Below are 16,232 nucleotides of genomic sequence, written 5' to 3' on the forward strand. Positions count from 1 at the left end.
GTGATGTGATACTCTTTGCCACACACCAGGGATGTGATATTCAGAGAAAGTCCGAGAATTGTACTTTGCCCTTGGATGCAGATGTCCTGCTCTGAGTCATGATGATTGCTCTTAACAGTTTCCATGCTGCCTACGTTAAAAAAAACCTAGTCTGGACCCTAGAGAGGTTATTCACTGGGACAAGAAATGAAAACAGCACAGGTATGTTGCAAAACTGACTGTAAAAAAGTGCTTCTTTTTAGATCTCCTTCAGCTGACTCTTCTACTAAATAAACAAAACAAAAAAAATCCCCAGTATTTATGCTCCAGTTCCAATATTTATCATGGTGGGCTATCAGGTTTCAGCTGTGGGTGTGGAAACACTAATGGCTCTGAAATGGTTGTGAGAGTGGCTGCAAGTTTTGTCAGGAAATCCTGACTGCCAACATGCTGGCTGTTATTTCCTTTTCCAATTCACCTTGTGCTGACACTAATGCCACTGGTGTGCTAGTGTGCGTGTGCGCCCAAAAATGCATTTCTGCTACGTAACAGGTGAGAGCCTCCTGCAGCACTAAAAAGAGAGAACTGAAAATCTGTGTAGACATCCTTCAGACTGTATGTTATAGAATATGCCTAGGACAGACCAGTTTCATTGCACAAGCAGCACAACCTACTTTTCTCTTTCAATGGCTTTAAGAAATCATTTTAATATTCAATACAAACTGTTAAAGTATGCACAGTTAATTTCCCACATTATCTTTTCACTTACTGATATTTGTACTCAGCTACTATGCCAGAGTGCCATGTTTTGCCATATTTATTTCCCACCCAAGCAGTGAGACAGAAAATTTAATCTAACAGAAATATTTCAGTTTCATCCCCGAACTCTACCAGTCCTTTTCCTATGCATATCTTGCTTTGAAGCCTCAGACTGTGATTTTACTGGATTTTGCAGGGCAGTATTGCAGAGGGGCAAAGCCTTTGGCTGTGCTTTTTTTCTTTGCTCAAAGCTTTCCCGTGTGTGTTGCAGAGTGTACATGGGGATCAAAGTAGCATGTGAGGCCCTTGACAATACCCTACAGACAGCAGGCTCCACAGCTCCCTTCTGTGCTGCACAGAGCTAACCATGCGGCACTCAAACAAACAGTAACGGCCAGATGGAACCTAGGGAGAATGTTTTTCACCACAAATATTAATGAAGTTGTCACTTACAAGTTCTTCACATCAACGATTCCTCGAAAGGCCTTTCTAGGGATTCCTTTTATCTGGTTTTCACTCAGGTCTCTGCATAAAGGAAGAGAAAAAAAACCTTTTTAACAAAAAGAACACATTTCTCAAATCTGCATGAGATAATGGAATGTCTACACGCTTGGAGAAGTAGATGCTTCTGGATTTGTTACACCACATGATGTTTTCAATTTTCTTTATCTCCTCTAAAGGTCTGTGGCGTAAGCTGAAATGAATCTCCAACAAAACCCACCAGAATTCGTGATACAAATGACACAGCTTCCAGGAGACATCACTCAAATGTGGTCATGACACTGGCACAAAGCCACAATTCGCTGTTGGAGTACTTGCAGCCAAGTCTGATGCCTTGAAATTGCAACCCTGTAGTGTAGATGTGATTTTCTCACCATGCTCCTGTTTGTTTACTGACTGCAGAAACACTTAGCTACTTCTGCTCAGACTACAGCCCCTTATTTGCAATTAATATTCAGGAAAAACATGGCAATCATTCTCTTGAGAGTCCTGTAAACTGAAAGTGAAAAGATCTTGATCCACTGCACTAAGAAAACCGCACTGCAGTGTCTACCAATGACAGAAGTGTAACCTTGTTTAAGAAAACCCTAAACACAACAATTCAAACTCCCTTTCTAGTACTGAAAACATTACAGAATGTTTTAATTGAAATCATTATACCTGCATTGTGAGTGCAGGTAGAGTAATTAGTACTGCATTCTGCTACACAACCTGCACCTAATTCCTTCTCCTTTGATGCACTAATAATATTTCCACTGGAATTCTCCAAGTTCTCAACCCTCTACCAGTACAAATGGAGGCAGGAAGGGTTGCATTGGGAATGAGAGGGGAAATAGGCACAAAATCAGATATCAAGATGTCTTCAGGCTAAGGAAAAACAGTACTCAAAATTATTTCCTTACTAGTGTCCTGTTGGTATGGGAAAAAGGGAGTGATTTCACCTCTTTTTTATGGTAAAGAGGGGAAGAGAGAAGTGTAAGAAAATGAAAGGAAGGCAGATGGAGTGGGAAAGAAACGTCAGATGTAAACGAGTGAAGGAAACGGAAGGCACAGGGATATCTGGATGAAGGAAAAGAAACGGTGACACCATGGCACAGGACATTACACTGTGCATCTTTTGGTGTGACTTCACCCCTCTGTTAAGCTCAAGACTTTGCCCCACTTTCAGAGAGAAATTCTGGCTAATGACTACTGAGACAGAATGGCAGTCATCTGTACTCACCATCAGATACTCTTTTCTGTAAGTACATTTTGTGTTGCAGCAAGCCTCCCTTCTAGTCTCCACCAAACTGGCTTTATCAAATAAGAGGCCAGAAATCAGAGCCTGTCACAAAAGCCCACATTGACATTGCAGGTCAAGATGTGTCACACAGGGCTTTCTTCTGCTTTCCATCAGGCAGATAGAAAAAAAAAAAAGGGGCTATGTCCTTGTCATGAGACTAATCCAATTTATACCAGTCATGCAGTCTACACCAAATTCTCAAAGTAGCCACAATTGTCCATTCAGACCATCACAAACAAAAATGTGCTGCTGAATACAAGTCTCTTTTTCAAGCCAGATTAAAATTCTTTGTGACCTTCACAATTTGTTTAACACTGATCCACACCCTGACCCTTCCTTCACCTCCCCTTTCTTTTGCCAGCAAAAAAATGTTAGTTCTTTAAAGACAGACCTTCAACCCAGACAAATGATCAGGCAACCCGGACAGAGAAGAGTTGAAAGTAAAGTGCATTTCAGACCTATAAGAAGGAAGTTCTCTGCTGAAGGATGATTTCATGACAGGGAATCACTGTGGTGTGACAGTGAGGCACAGCAGAGCTGCAGTGAATGGTAAAAGCATGACAAAATGGCTTAAGAAGGCAAAAATTAGTAAGATCTGAAAGCAAGAGATATGCAAAGCACAACAAAAGGGGCTTGAAAAAGCAGAATTGTGTGATCAGATAAACCCACACTAAATCCAGCAACACCTCAACCTGCATTTTTCTGGCATTTTACTATGTATCATTTCAAACCACATTTTAAAAATAAATTAGGTACTCAAGTATTGGCTTGTGATATTATTGTGGGCTAAAGGGGCTTATTTATATATTTTATTTCTGCTTTGTCTTTATGCTCAGTTTCCACTTGCAGTCAGGCAAAAACCAGGGGACTGTAGGACATTCAACCATTTTCTATGGCAATCTTCTTGTAAATTGTATTAATTTTATTTTCCATTTAGGCACTCTCCTCCAGCTAACAGAACTGCCTCTCTAAATCTTCAGGACTGTAGCCTGATTTCATGAATATCTCTAGTGGTCTGAAGGACTGACAGCCTGCACAGCATTAGTGACGCAGCATGGAAGGAAACGCACCAACGCATACTTCATTTTCCATAACTGCCTTTTCACAATCATAATCATCCCTTCTGGAGATGGTTAGGAATATTGTCCATCTCCTCATCTTCACAATGCGCCAAAGTAGTGTTAATCAAGCAAGCACCAACCAGGCTCAGCCTGTGCACTTCACAAAATTTCCTGAGTGCAGAAGGCTGCAACAAGCAACTTGTCTACGCAGTTTAAGTTGCAGCTTTTCATTCCCTGCTTCTCATAACAGACATAATTGGAAGCTCTTATTGACAATATGTAAAATAAATCTTAGTTTTTAATAGTAACTGCAGAAAACCATACAAACTAATGTGAGGTCAAACCAAACCCCTCAAAAAAGCCCAAAGAAACCCAGAAAAAAAGGCTGTGGTATTGTAGAAAAAACAAACAAACAAACAAACAAAACCCCCCAAACCACAAAAAAACCCCAACCAATAGATCTGAATCAAAATAAATTATGATTATTAACACATTTCCTATTTCTTAGAGGTTTCAAACCCCTATTTCTGTACCGTGAAACCAGCCCAATGCCTAGGTGCATGATAAATCCTAAGGAGGATATCTGGAACATTCCAGTGTTAAGAGAAACATGCACTTGCAAAAATCTGAACCCTGACAGACAATGTTAGAGACCTGACCAAAACCAGCTGACCTAAGGATGAACTAAAATGTGCTAGTGTGTCAGCAGCACCCTCCTTCACCAGGGTTCCTCTGTACAGAAAGCAGCAAGCCCAACAACAGCAACACGTTCACTCGCATCCCTGTAAAACAGACGTGTTGTGCTAAACCAATGCTGGTAGATTCAATTATTCCTCCTGTTATTTTGACAAATACAGGCAAGTCTCACCCAGTTCAACCTGCCACACAGCCTTCAAGCAGTCCAGATGGTGCAGAGACTGCAACCAGCCACAGTCTCAGTAAAGTGCAGGGTCTTTTTGGATGTGTCCCCAAGCCTTTTTCATACAGAGGTCCTGATGGAAACACATTTGAAAAGGCCTCTGCAGCAGACTACAGAGCAACTGACGGGGCAAAAAGCACAGCAGGCAACGATACTGGATACTTTGGAGCAACATCTTCCACAGCCAGCAGCGTGTGGTGAACACCCCTAAGGAAACAGCGCTCTCAGCTCAGACATGGAAACAGCCATGGAGATAGTAAAGAACTGACTTGACTTTTGCATAGATCAGAGATGCAGGAGCTAACAAAAACCAGCAGCTGTGGCTCACATGCTCTCACAGCAGAGCAGACCACAACATTGGTCTAACCCACAAAACAGTGGATTTTTTTTTAGTTTCTAATTTAACTAAAACACTTTGGACACAAATTAACTCCCTCTGCAAGTCTAATATTGTTTTCTCTGATCTTCAAATGCGAATTGCAAGAGCCTTACTGATAAAATGATTGGAAAGGAAAAAAAAACCCAACACCAAAACTGCTGACATTTCCTAAGTGTTTTTGCTATAATGCTGGGTTTAGATGCCTGCTTTAAGGTTGGTTATTGCATCTGAAGTGAAATTTCAACTAACAGAGCAATAAAGTACATTAGGACTTTTAATTTGTTTTTTATTCTGCCAATGACAGAACATAAATCAGTCAATGGGAACACAGATCTTATGAACATTCATAAGAGTCATCATTTGAAATACATATCTAAAACATTAAAACATCGACTCTAATGTAACTTGCAAAGTTACAGTGGTACTGAAAATCAGATATATGAAAACTAAATAATGAGCAGCATTACTCTTAGGCTGTCTCCCTTTTCAAACCAAACCAAACCAAACAAAAACCAAAATCCCAAACTCTTTGAGCATTTACCAATTACTTTCCAGTTCTTCTGAAATGAATAATAGACTTTTAGAAGTCTTTTGAAGTTTTAAAGACTAGACTCTTAAAGTTCTTCTTTTTTTTCTTTTAAACAAAGAACTACCTGAAAAGGACCTTGATTAAGAAGTGTTTCATGGGGTTAAACACTACTCTTGTATTATTTCTCCTGCTCAAATGGGCTAAAAGAGACATCACCATTCAGCGTTAACCTGTAAAGGAGCAGATTTGTTTTTAATGTCAAAGAAATTAATGCAAAGAGAAGAACTAGTCATCAAGAGCTAGTGCTTCACAGCCACGTGGCTGATTCTTGCTATGTTACTGTATAGTGATCCCATAATAAAACTGAAAGTTTAGAGTCAACCATTAACACACAGAACCAAGGTTCAGCTAATGTGAACAAAACCCCCTGAATAACTAACTTGATTCCTTCAATTACCTTCCAGATTATCTGCTACTGAATTGCTTCTAGGCATAAGAGAAAGGAGAGCTCACACACAAGTCTTTCTGTAGCAGCAAATACAAAACCGTAAAACAAACACTGGTTGATGCAACTGCATGTGGGGTTTGGAAGTGCAATTGTTTCCCATCATCTCTTCCTGACACAATAATACTTGAAAGCTATGTTGTTTGCTTGCATTGCAAAATAAAATAATGGAAAGGTTTGAATGATGATTTTAAGAAAGTGTCAGGTGCCACCAATGCTGAGAAACAAGTATTTTGCATGATAGCTTCACTCCAACTACAGAACGGAGCAACTGAGCAACTTAGTGGGAATTGGTTGATCCATATTGTATTTTGCCAAATAAGATTTCTGGGTTAAACACATTTTAGTCTTAATGCATTTAGCAAAATAAAAGAAAATAAAAAGACCTTGAGGTTTTGTGCACTACTAAAAATTAGTGACTAACTTCAGCCCAAGAACTCTTTACAACTGGACTAAAACCAGACTGAACTACTCTGCAAAATGTCACATACTCAATACCGTCTGGTCAGTGCAATTTGTCTCATTAGAATTAGTATTCATTTGTACAGCATGTTACACATAAACTCTATCCTACAATGTTTGACTGAATTAAATAACACAATTAATGAGTTAAAGAGTAACAGATGGGGGAAATTAGTGAGCATAATCCAAAGAGAATAGGAATCTCCAAGTAATACAGAGTAAAAGACAAGCGAGTTGGTGAAGTGAAGAATGACATGAGTCAGCTTTCTCATAAAGCAAGAGCTGGAGGGAAAGTAACTTCTATAGCCAGTGAAGAGAGCAGGCAAAGGGACCAATGCTTAGTAAGGGAAGAGTCTGCAAGACTGGGGAAACACACAAAGAGAAAGACCAAAGAAATTCATAGAGAAAAAAAAAAAGTTAACTCAATTGTATCTGTAGTGATCCCAGCATGGAATATTAATATTCGCTGTCACTTTATCTTTTAACTGAAGGTTTGACATTCCCAAAGAAGCCTTGTTGTCTCCCAGTGTTTCAGTTGCAGTCCACAAAAATACCTCAAACCCTGCCTAACCTCACGTGTGGCACAACACAACAAGGATGAAAGCAGCAGCAGAATGGCTGCAGCACAGATTTCCATCCATTTGTTACAAAGTCTTCTCTTCCATCAATACAGTGCCCCTTCAAGGAAGGGAGCAAGCTCAGGAAATGTGGGATGGAAGAGCAGGCAGTGAATCGGATTAGGAACTGGTTACAAGACAGGGTAACCAAGGAACTGGTTACAAGACTTCAAATAGTGGTGATCAATGGTGCTAGGTCCAGCCGGAGAGCTGCAACCAGTGGAGTTCCCCAGGGCTCAGTGCTGGGTCCAGTCCTGGTCAACATCTTTATCAATGACATTGATATGGGGACAGACAGACAGACAGGGTCTGCTAAGCAAGTTTGCTGATGACACCAAACTGGGAGGTTCGGCTGATACAGCTGAAGGCTGTGTGACCATCCAGTGAGACCTGGACAGACTGGACAGCTGGGCACAGAGGAACCAAATGAGGTTCAACAAGGACAAGTGCAGAGTCCTGCACCTGGGAAGGAATAATAAACTGCATCAGTACAGGCTGGGAGGTGATCTGCTAGAGAGCAACCCAGTGGAGAGGGATTTGGGAGCCCTGGTGGATAACAAGTTACCCACGGCACAGCAGCGTGCCCTTGTGGCCAAGAAGGCCAATGGGATCCTGGGGTGTATTAAGAAATTGGATCAAAAGAGAGTCTGCAAATATATTCAACCGTATTTTTAGGATGTCTTTGTATGAAATTAAACCAGCATTGGCTTACATTGAAGACAGAAGATTTTTTCCTGATTTGCCAAAAAAGAGTGGCAGGTTTTTAATGGTTAAAATTAATATGTAACATTTTCAACAGCTAAACACTATTCCTGTCTAGGGGCTACTGCTCTGGTGTTTCCAGAATTGATCAGTATTGGAATTTTTTGGTCCATAGGTAAACAAATAACTGAGTTCACTACTGAGGTCAATTCAGTAACTTTGAGCCTTGTAAATATGCAAGATAAATGCAGGGTATTTATCATATTCCAGGTGGGAAAAGCTGTGGCACGTATGACACTTACTCCTCTCTACTCATGAGGAGCCTTACACAGTGACTTCAGCTTCTCCCGTTCTGTGTGGTCAGTGTAAAAAACTGTGTTTACCAGAAAGCAGCAGTTAGAGCTCTCTTTCTAATGGGAAAAATGGGCAAGTCTTGTTGCCGATGGGCTACAAGGCAAGAGCTTAAGAACAATAGCACTGAATAGCATTACTCTGTGGAAACTTGGCATCACTTCTGATTTTCTGAAAGGAAAATAATTTCTTCCTGCTACCACTGCAATAAAAGTCTAGATGTTGACAGCAGCTGACCTAAAACATGAGCATGTCCTACAGATGTTTTGGACCCTGAACAATGCAAGGTGATGGTGCTTTTGCTAAATATAGTACAGCTGACTATAAATTCATGCTCTGGGAAGCCGATGAGAAACTCTCTCTAGCTTTGTTTGTGTTAAAGAAAAGAATTTGGCTCAAAAATTCCAATTAAAACAGTCCTCTCTGCTTTCACACAGTCACGCACTACTGCTGCTAAGCTCCCAGAAGATAAACACTACAAGTTCTTTGTTGATCTACTTTTACTGTGAGGTGATAGCCACTAACTCTATACATCTTTACTTCAACATTCACTCAAACCTTCACACAGTTTAATTAACCCAAGTCACATACATGCATCTTCATTGTGAAAACAGGGTACCTAACAGAGGCTGAGGCTGAAGACTGGGAAGGCTCTCCACTAAGCAATCAAGGAGGAAAAAGACCTCAGCAGTAGGTCATTAGTTTGGCATCATCTTCTACCTTCTCCAAGGCCAAATTAGAAACCATCTCTTAAGAAAAACTTAAAATGATCTGACATGAATGGACTCTTACAGATTCATGATTTCTGTCTCGACAGAACCCTTGACAGGCATCACTCAGTAGATGCTGAAATCTTTCTGTATGTTTTAAAGAAGAGAGGATACAAATTTGCGCACACTTGAGATGAGGTTTAAAACAAATTCTTATGTCAAACAATAACACCAACAACAAGTCCCACTTTGTTTCACTAAATGAGACACAGTGCTACAACATTTGGCTGTCAACACAATACAAAATCATAAAAAAAAAAATACCAGAGTATCTCTTACAAAATCAGTAAATATTTTCATATCCTTTTAAATGAACTGTAAAACTAATCTGAGTCAGTGCCCAATTAATAGCAATATTTGTCTTTATGACTTTTGCCATTTCCAGAATGCCAATCAAACAGTGATCAGGCAACATTTAGGAGACTCTTATTTTAAAGCCACCTATCTCGAGGCAGATCAGTGTTTTACCTCAGAATGCAGTATCTGTTTTGTCTTTGGGAACCTATGTGCAAAAATCATATTAAACTTTGGATATGTCCAGGAGCAGAAATTGTAAAGTAACTGACAGAGGTCTCAGAGGAAATGCTTCCAGCGAAGCACCACTCTAGAAATAAGTTAAGCTTCTGACAGATACATAACAGTAAGTCTTCTTGAGTAGCAGCATTTAATGTTGAGTTTCAGTGCTTTACAAAATGGTATCAATGTAATTCTTACTATCAAGGGGACAATAACACACAATGAGAGGGTGTATGTGACTAGACCAAGTACTCTAGCCGGGTGTGGGAAGACAATGAACACCCCCTCTCCCCAGCTTAAAAGTCATACACATAAGATATTGCACTTTATGCAAATTCCTCTAAGTCTTACAGCATGTGGTGAGCTCTGCCTGCCAGCAGAGAGACAGCATGTGCCATTCTTACAGTGTATTTAAGAGAGATTCATCTAGATAGATTTTTTTTTTTACTGTGGAATTATCCAGCACTACTCCACATTTGCAACAGGATCAGTGACAAAGAGTAATCCCAATGTGGCGTTAGTCCTACACAATACTGAATTCTGCCAGGGTGTTTCTATTACACTGTTCTCCAACCAAGTGAGATTCCAACACATAGGCACTAAAATTATTTAGTAGGAAAAACATACACCTCAAAGAGGCAGGAGTGAAGCACTGACATCAGTAGAAAGAAATGACTCTCTCTGTGATTTTCCTTTTTAATAAATATTTGCTTGCTGCTAAAACAAAGTGAGTTCAGGAAATTCTCTTGCAGCTTATTGACATTAACACTTTAGAAAGTGGAAATTCAGTTACGTGGAGGCTGCTTTATTTTAAGCTAATTTAGAATAATCCAATGTTTATATTGTTGGCATTTTCTTTTCATCATGCTTTTGTCTGTATCGGAAAGGAATCTTATGTACTTGCAAATTCGAAAAATCAGTAAGCAATATCCCCCTCCTTTCATGCCCACAGATTGAAGCTTGAGGACGGAAAGATCTAGACTGCAGATTAGGCAGAAATTCTTTACAGTGGGAATGGTGAGAGACTGGAACACATGGGCCAAGGAGGTTGTGGGTGTGCCCCTCCCTGGAGGTGTTCAAGGCCAGACTGCACGAGGCCTCAAGGAACCTGGTCTACTGGAATGTGTCCCTGCCCATGGCAGGGGTGTTGAAACTTCGAGATCCCTTCCAAATCAAATCATTCTATGAGTCTATGAACCTTGCTTGACCTAATACTGCCTTTGTTAATAAGAAGCATTTTTATAGCAAAGACTTTTTTGTACTTGTCAGATATATTGAGAAAAATATCTCCCCGACCAGTCACATTCTGGTGTAACCATCACATAGTAGAATGAAACCAATGACCATAATAGTATTTATTTAACTCAGGCTGTGATCCTATACTTCAGCAACAAAACCAGACTATTGTCATAGGTGTAAGAGGCAATTCCCTGTGTAAAGCTCTAGGCTTTATTTTTCTCTGAGTTCTCCTGAAAGAGGCTAATTATGGAATTTGTTTGTATGATCACTACAGGCATTTCTGTAGCTATATAAAAGTAATAAAAATTATACAGAATCCATAGATAGAGAAAACAACTACAGTGACATTTCATTTATTCGACTGAGATAGAAATGAATTGCAAATTAATTGAATTCACTGCAGCAACCCCCCCAACATTCTGTTTATAGCTAAGCTCTGGTTATCAAGAGGCTATTGTTCTGTGGTAAAAAGAAGGGCACACTATTGCTTTAGCTAGAACAAAACTTTTGAAAATGAATTATAATATTGGACCAGTAATATTGCAGTGATATTCATCAGTCTGTAGTGCCTAGACAAAAACCAAGAGAGTTTTATTTGTCTTGCCTCCTCTTCTTTCATAGTATCTTAGCTTCTGTTTTTCTCCCACAATTTCACCTTTATATATATTTCCTGCTATGAATTGGTTAGTCCCTGAAAGCCCCTGTGAAACACTGCAGATGTAAGAAGATATACTTCAGACTGCTCTGTAGCCTTAATTCATTTTTCTATGGGGATATGACATCTAGATTTATTAGACCAAGATGTAATACCACAAAGTGGTTAACTCTATTTGGGATATTCATGTGAGATGCAACTGTTTAAGTAATATTAGCTTCTCATTTTTACAGTAGGCTCCACAAACCCACAAGCTACTCAATTAGTTCACAGTAGGTCCACCCTGACCATTACAGCTGAAACCTACAAACCTCATTCTGGCATCTCATCCACACACAAAAGATTCACTGAAACGTAATCGAATCTTTTACAGATCATCTACCAAGGAGCTAAAACTTTATTGAAGATTAAGCTAAAATCAAGACAATTCACATGTACTAACACTCTTCCTAGAATTTCATTGCCTCTTACAAACAATCCCAGTCTGACTAAGTTACAAGATAAGTTCCCTGAAGCCAACAAAATACTGAACTACACAAACTTCCAGATTGTACTTAAAAAAAAAAAACAAACAATCTTTTTTTAATGCCCAAACACTCAAAATACTCATTCAGAGATGTGGGCATGTGTGAATGGTTTATGGAAACTCTCAAAAATTCTTGTGGCATGTTTGGAGTTTTATCTCTGCAGACGACAAGGAAACAAGGGCACCACTCTGATTCATCAGCAAATGCCTTGCTTCAGCGATCTGGAAGGGGATTGATTTGCATAAAGCCACTTCCAAAAATGAACTCAGCTTTCCTCCAGCTCACTGTCAAGCATGTTGCTGAATTTCAGATTGACAATGTCAGCTCAGAATATTAAATTAAATGTAAAAAAGCTGACCAGAGGGAGAAACAGAGGGGCTTCCTGCACAAGTCTCCAAAGTGAAGCAACAGGAAGTCTACACATTGCTGTTTCATTGCTGAAGCACTCTCAAATCAAAGAATATCAAATCTCAGAGTGATTTGATTTCATCACTGCTGGGAATGATGATCACTTTCTCTGAAGTCCATTAGAGCTATGCTAGCCTCCAGGAGAAACTATGTCTAACAATAATGCTTGACTTTCAATTATCCCCAAACTTTTTTCAATTCATGACACCTCTGGTTCAACTCTTCACAAGCTTTTGATAAAAACAAATAGCTAAGTGGTGTCATATGACACAAATACTTCTCTTATCAAACCCCCAAATTTAATGTCATTATAAAACTTGGAAAGCTTACATTCTGATATTATTTATTCACATCATTACTTCCAGATGTACACACAGAAAATCAACCATCAAAAGGCAGAAACTAAGAGAAAAAAAAAAAAAACAAACCAAAAAGAAAACCAAACAACTTCTGCATCACAAGTCCATACAGAAAGATTTTTGTTTGGTTCCAGAAAGTAATTCATGGTGGAATCTACTTTTATCTCGACTTAGATGTAATCACTTTCCCTCTCTTTGAACAGTTAATTTCTGGAAAGACAACTCTAAGTACTGGGGGACTACATCTAACCCAGAAACTGGGTTTCTAACTAAACCTCTGCCATTCTGTTGAATTCATACAATTACAATACAGATTATACACAACTATAACACATATGGTTCTAATGCCGATTCAAACCTGCACTCTTTGTTCAGTCTTTCTGAATCATACAACATAAGAATGATATAAAAGAAGAAAGGCAAAACGAATCCTAAATGGTAGGGTTGGGATGCATTACCAACACTTTACCAAAGACAATAATGAAGCAAGAAGTATAGTTTTACATCCATTAATATTTTAAATTTTTACATATGTATTTTAATTAATAATGTTACACAAGACCCAAAGAATATTTCTCCATGTAGGAAGCATATTTGGAAGTAATAAACACAGAAAATTCTATATTAATTTCAAAAAAAGCTCAAAAACTGCCAAATCCAATTATTTTCAGTCAGTGCTGAAATCAGCTGCTGGAAGACATCATTACTGCTAGACAAAGTCCTTCAGCTCTTCCACTCTGCCTGGTAACTAGGAGATTTTAACCAAGTCAAAAATCATACATTACAGGAAAACATCAGACCTATAGTCCAGCATACCACTACTGATTATTTTAAGAAGTTGTATACATTAGTCCATATGCTACCTTCCTGTGGATGTATGTTATGGGTTTGTTTATGTCTTTCACACTGAAGTCAGCAAAGAATGGTCTCATTGAAATCTTCCATTCAGCCACTGGCTCCAGGTTCTGTTGCAGGACATTCAGTAAGCATGGCAGGCTCAGCAGTCACTGCTCTTCAGCCCACATTTCACTTTTTAAAAGAAGAAGACCCAAAGGATCATGCTCTAGTTCATCACTTTTAACTCACCTCCTTTAAGCAATCCTGAGAAGTTTCAAGGAAGGAGGAGAAAGGAGCCCCATGCCAGCTAGTGAAACTTTTTAGCAGGAGCGTTTCACTCTCCACTTTCAACACAAAACTACTGGGCTTTTGATCAGATGAGTCATGGGTTTTAGCCATGCTCTGGTGCTCCTGACTAAATAGATGGTAGCATTTTTACATAGAACAAGTTCAAAGCTGACTGAATAACCTATTACTATTTTCTTTACCTTGCACACATCTCCTTTGTCTATCAAAACAGGCCATTCTTTTAAAGCTGTTTTCACTTTAATGTAGATTAAAAAATAGGATGAAGCAATATCAGTGCATTGCAATGGTACCTGAAGGAATTTGCATCCTTCAAAGGCCATCTGCATGTTACAGAAATAACATCAATGCTACAAGGACAGTGGTTTGCTAATGAAGTGTATCTGTGACTGGCACTTAACAATTACATTGATCACAGACATAAGGTTTCCACAGTGCTAAGAGGTCAGGTACTCATGTAGAAATCTCTCTCCAAGCTCTGTCAGGCCTCTGAGCATGGCCTCTGAGTGCTCCACCACCTGCCCCTGTGCCTCGGGGTGCAGCTGCAAGCCATGCTGCTGGAAAAGGCTGAAGAGAGTTGTCCCTGGCTGAAATATACACTGCACTGGAACTAGAAATACTTATGAGTGGCCAACGTATTTTAAAGGGAATTAACAAAAATATTTAAGGTATTTTCCTCAGAAAGAAACAGGTGACCTACAATCCTTCACTATCACTGCTAAACCCCTTACCTGGCAAGTTTCTAAAGCATGGCCCTTCTCTGACAATGTAGGAATAAACAGTTCAGGCCACTAGGAAACTACCTATTTGACAATGTCCAGTCCCAATCCAAAAGAAAGGACTTCCAGAGTATTTATACAAATGAAGACACAGAAGCTAAAGAGATTCAAGGTTTTGTTTGCTTTGCTTTAACTCAATAAGCAAATTCTGCACAGGATGCTTGGGAGCTTTCTGCACTGGGAGTTTCTGTGCATCTGAGACTTCCCCACTGCAAGCATCTTTGCTAAGGTAACATAAAATTTCAGAGCACATAGTTAATGCTCAAATGGCAGAATATATTGATTCTCTGCCCATCCCCTAGTATCTTAAGTTTACCCAGAAGACTATTTTATTTAATTAACTTGGTGTTTTATTAATATAAATATTCCACTATTGATTATAAGAGAAGCTGACGCATGTTTGAGTCAGGCATACATCAGATCCATTTAATGGAGCTCCACTTAGAAGAGTAGTTGGCTCTAAATCAAGGTAAATGGTAGCAAGTGCTCCTTTGGGATGACAGGGCTTAGCTGAATCTATAACATTTTTACGGAGCTAGTTCTTTTAAAAGCAGAAAGCGTATGGAAATTAGATATGAAAATGGCCTCTCCTTGCACGTATCAATTAAGCATGTCAATACCTTAATTGAATTGCTCAACTTAATGAGATTTATACCAATGAATATGTTTTATAGTTATAATAGCTTTTTTGGCTACTGTTCAAGATGTCAAATAAATTGTGAAAAGAGGATTAAAAAAGTAGTAATTGACATTCTGAACTGCAGCCAGTATTTTTTCCTCTCATTTTTTTCCTTCATTCATGTGATTTTGGAGAACATATAAATAAAGTAATGAACCCTGTAATAGCTTTGCTCTTAAAAATGTCTTTCTTTTCCAGTTCTAATCCTTCTTATCAAATTCCCTGTCTAAATAGTACACCATTTGAATTAAGAAGCACTTCAACCTAAATGATTATAGGCCTTTTTCTCCTTTGGGGAACATTATTACGCCTTTTCTCCAAGTAAAAAAAGAAGTGAAACTTTTCTATCCAGACATGGAGTTGCTATAAAGACTTCTACATTAGACTACAGTAGCATAACACCTTGAAGTGCATGGATCTTACTCCACCAGCAATAGTGAATTCTACTCCAATTCTGTGCTTGACTCAATTTCATATCCACCATCTCTGGCCAAACATAACTTTCCAAAATCTAGACCGTACCTGAAAAATTTGTTCAGAATTGTCAGAATATGTTTCAGTGAAGCTGTCCTTCAAGGCCTTTGATGCTTCTCAGTGTTCTAACTTGATATTGCATGGATCAATAAAATAAATTAAAAGCAAACCAAAACAAACTCTAACACCACTCTCCCCCCACCGCCTGCTAAAACATACCTCCAAAAAGAAAATCATACTTAGCTTGCAAGCTCTTGGCTACAGATTGAAGAAGAAATCAGAGATATGTGCTGGAAGCTGTGCTTCTTTTCAGTGAGAATCTGCTTTCCCTGAAAACGAAAAGCAGCTTCCCAAGTTCTTAATCTACTAGCACTGAAAAGCAGTTTCATCTTAAGCAATAATATGAAACAAACCTGAACCCCCCCTGAGAATTACTGAAGTGTTCCACATTTATGAATAATGGGGGGATTTAATTGGTTATGAGAGAGTAAATTTAATTCCTCTTCATGGTATTTGCCCTAAGCCAGCTATACAAGTTTGTTATAAAATACACTGTGTTCTTGGAAAGGGATGCACAGAGAGCTACATCTTTTTAATGAAAAGAAGAATGTTGAGTCAAAAGAGCTAATGCAGAACC

At 39.0% G+C, this 16,232-nt stretch overlaps 1 protein-coding gene across 3 annotated transcripts in view; it reads right to left on the reverse strand.

Annotated features, from left to right (window-relative positions):
- SLIT3 (slit guidance ligand 3) overlaps positions 1 to 16,232 on the reverse strand; it is a 525,031-nt gene that overhangs the window by 243,725 nt on the left and 265,074 nt on the right. For all 3 annotated transcript variants that reach the window (XM_064161620.1, XM_064161622.1, XM_064161621.1), the window contains exon 6: positions 1,192 to 1,263. In XM_064161620.1, the coding sequence (XP_064017690.1) occupies positions 1,192 to 1,263 (72 nt within the window). The remainder of the gene's footprint in view (positions 1 to 1,191; positions 1,264 to 16,232) is intronic.

This window comes from Pogoniulus pusillus, chromosome 22 (assembly GCF_015220805.1).
Source record: "Pogoniulus pusillus isolate bPogPus1 chromosome 22, bPogPus1.pri, whole genome shotgun sequence".
In the NCBI taxonomy this organism is placed as follows: domain Eukaryota; kingdom Metazoa; phylum Chordata; class Aves; order Piciformes; family Lybiidae; genus Pogoniulus; species Pogoniulus pusillus.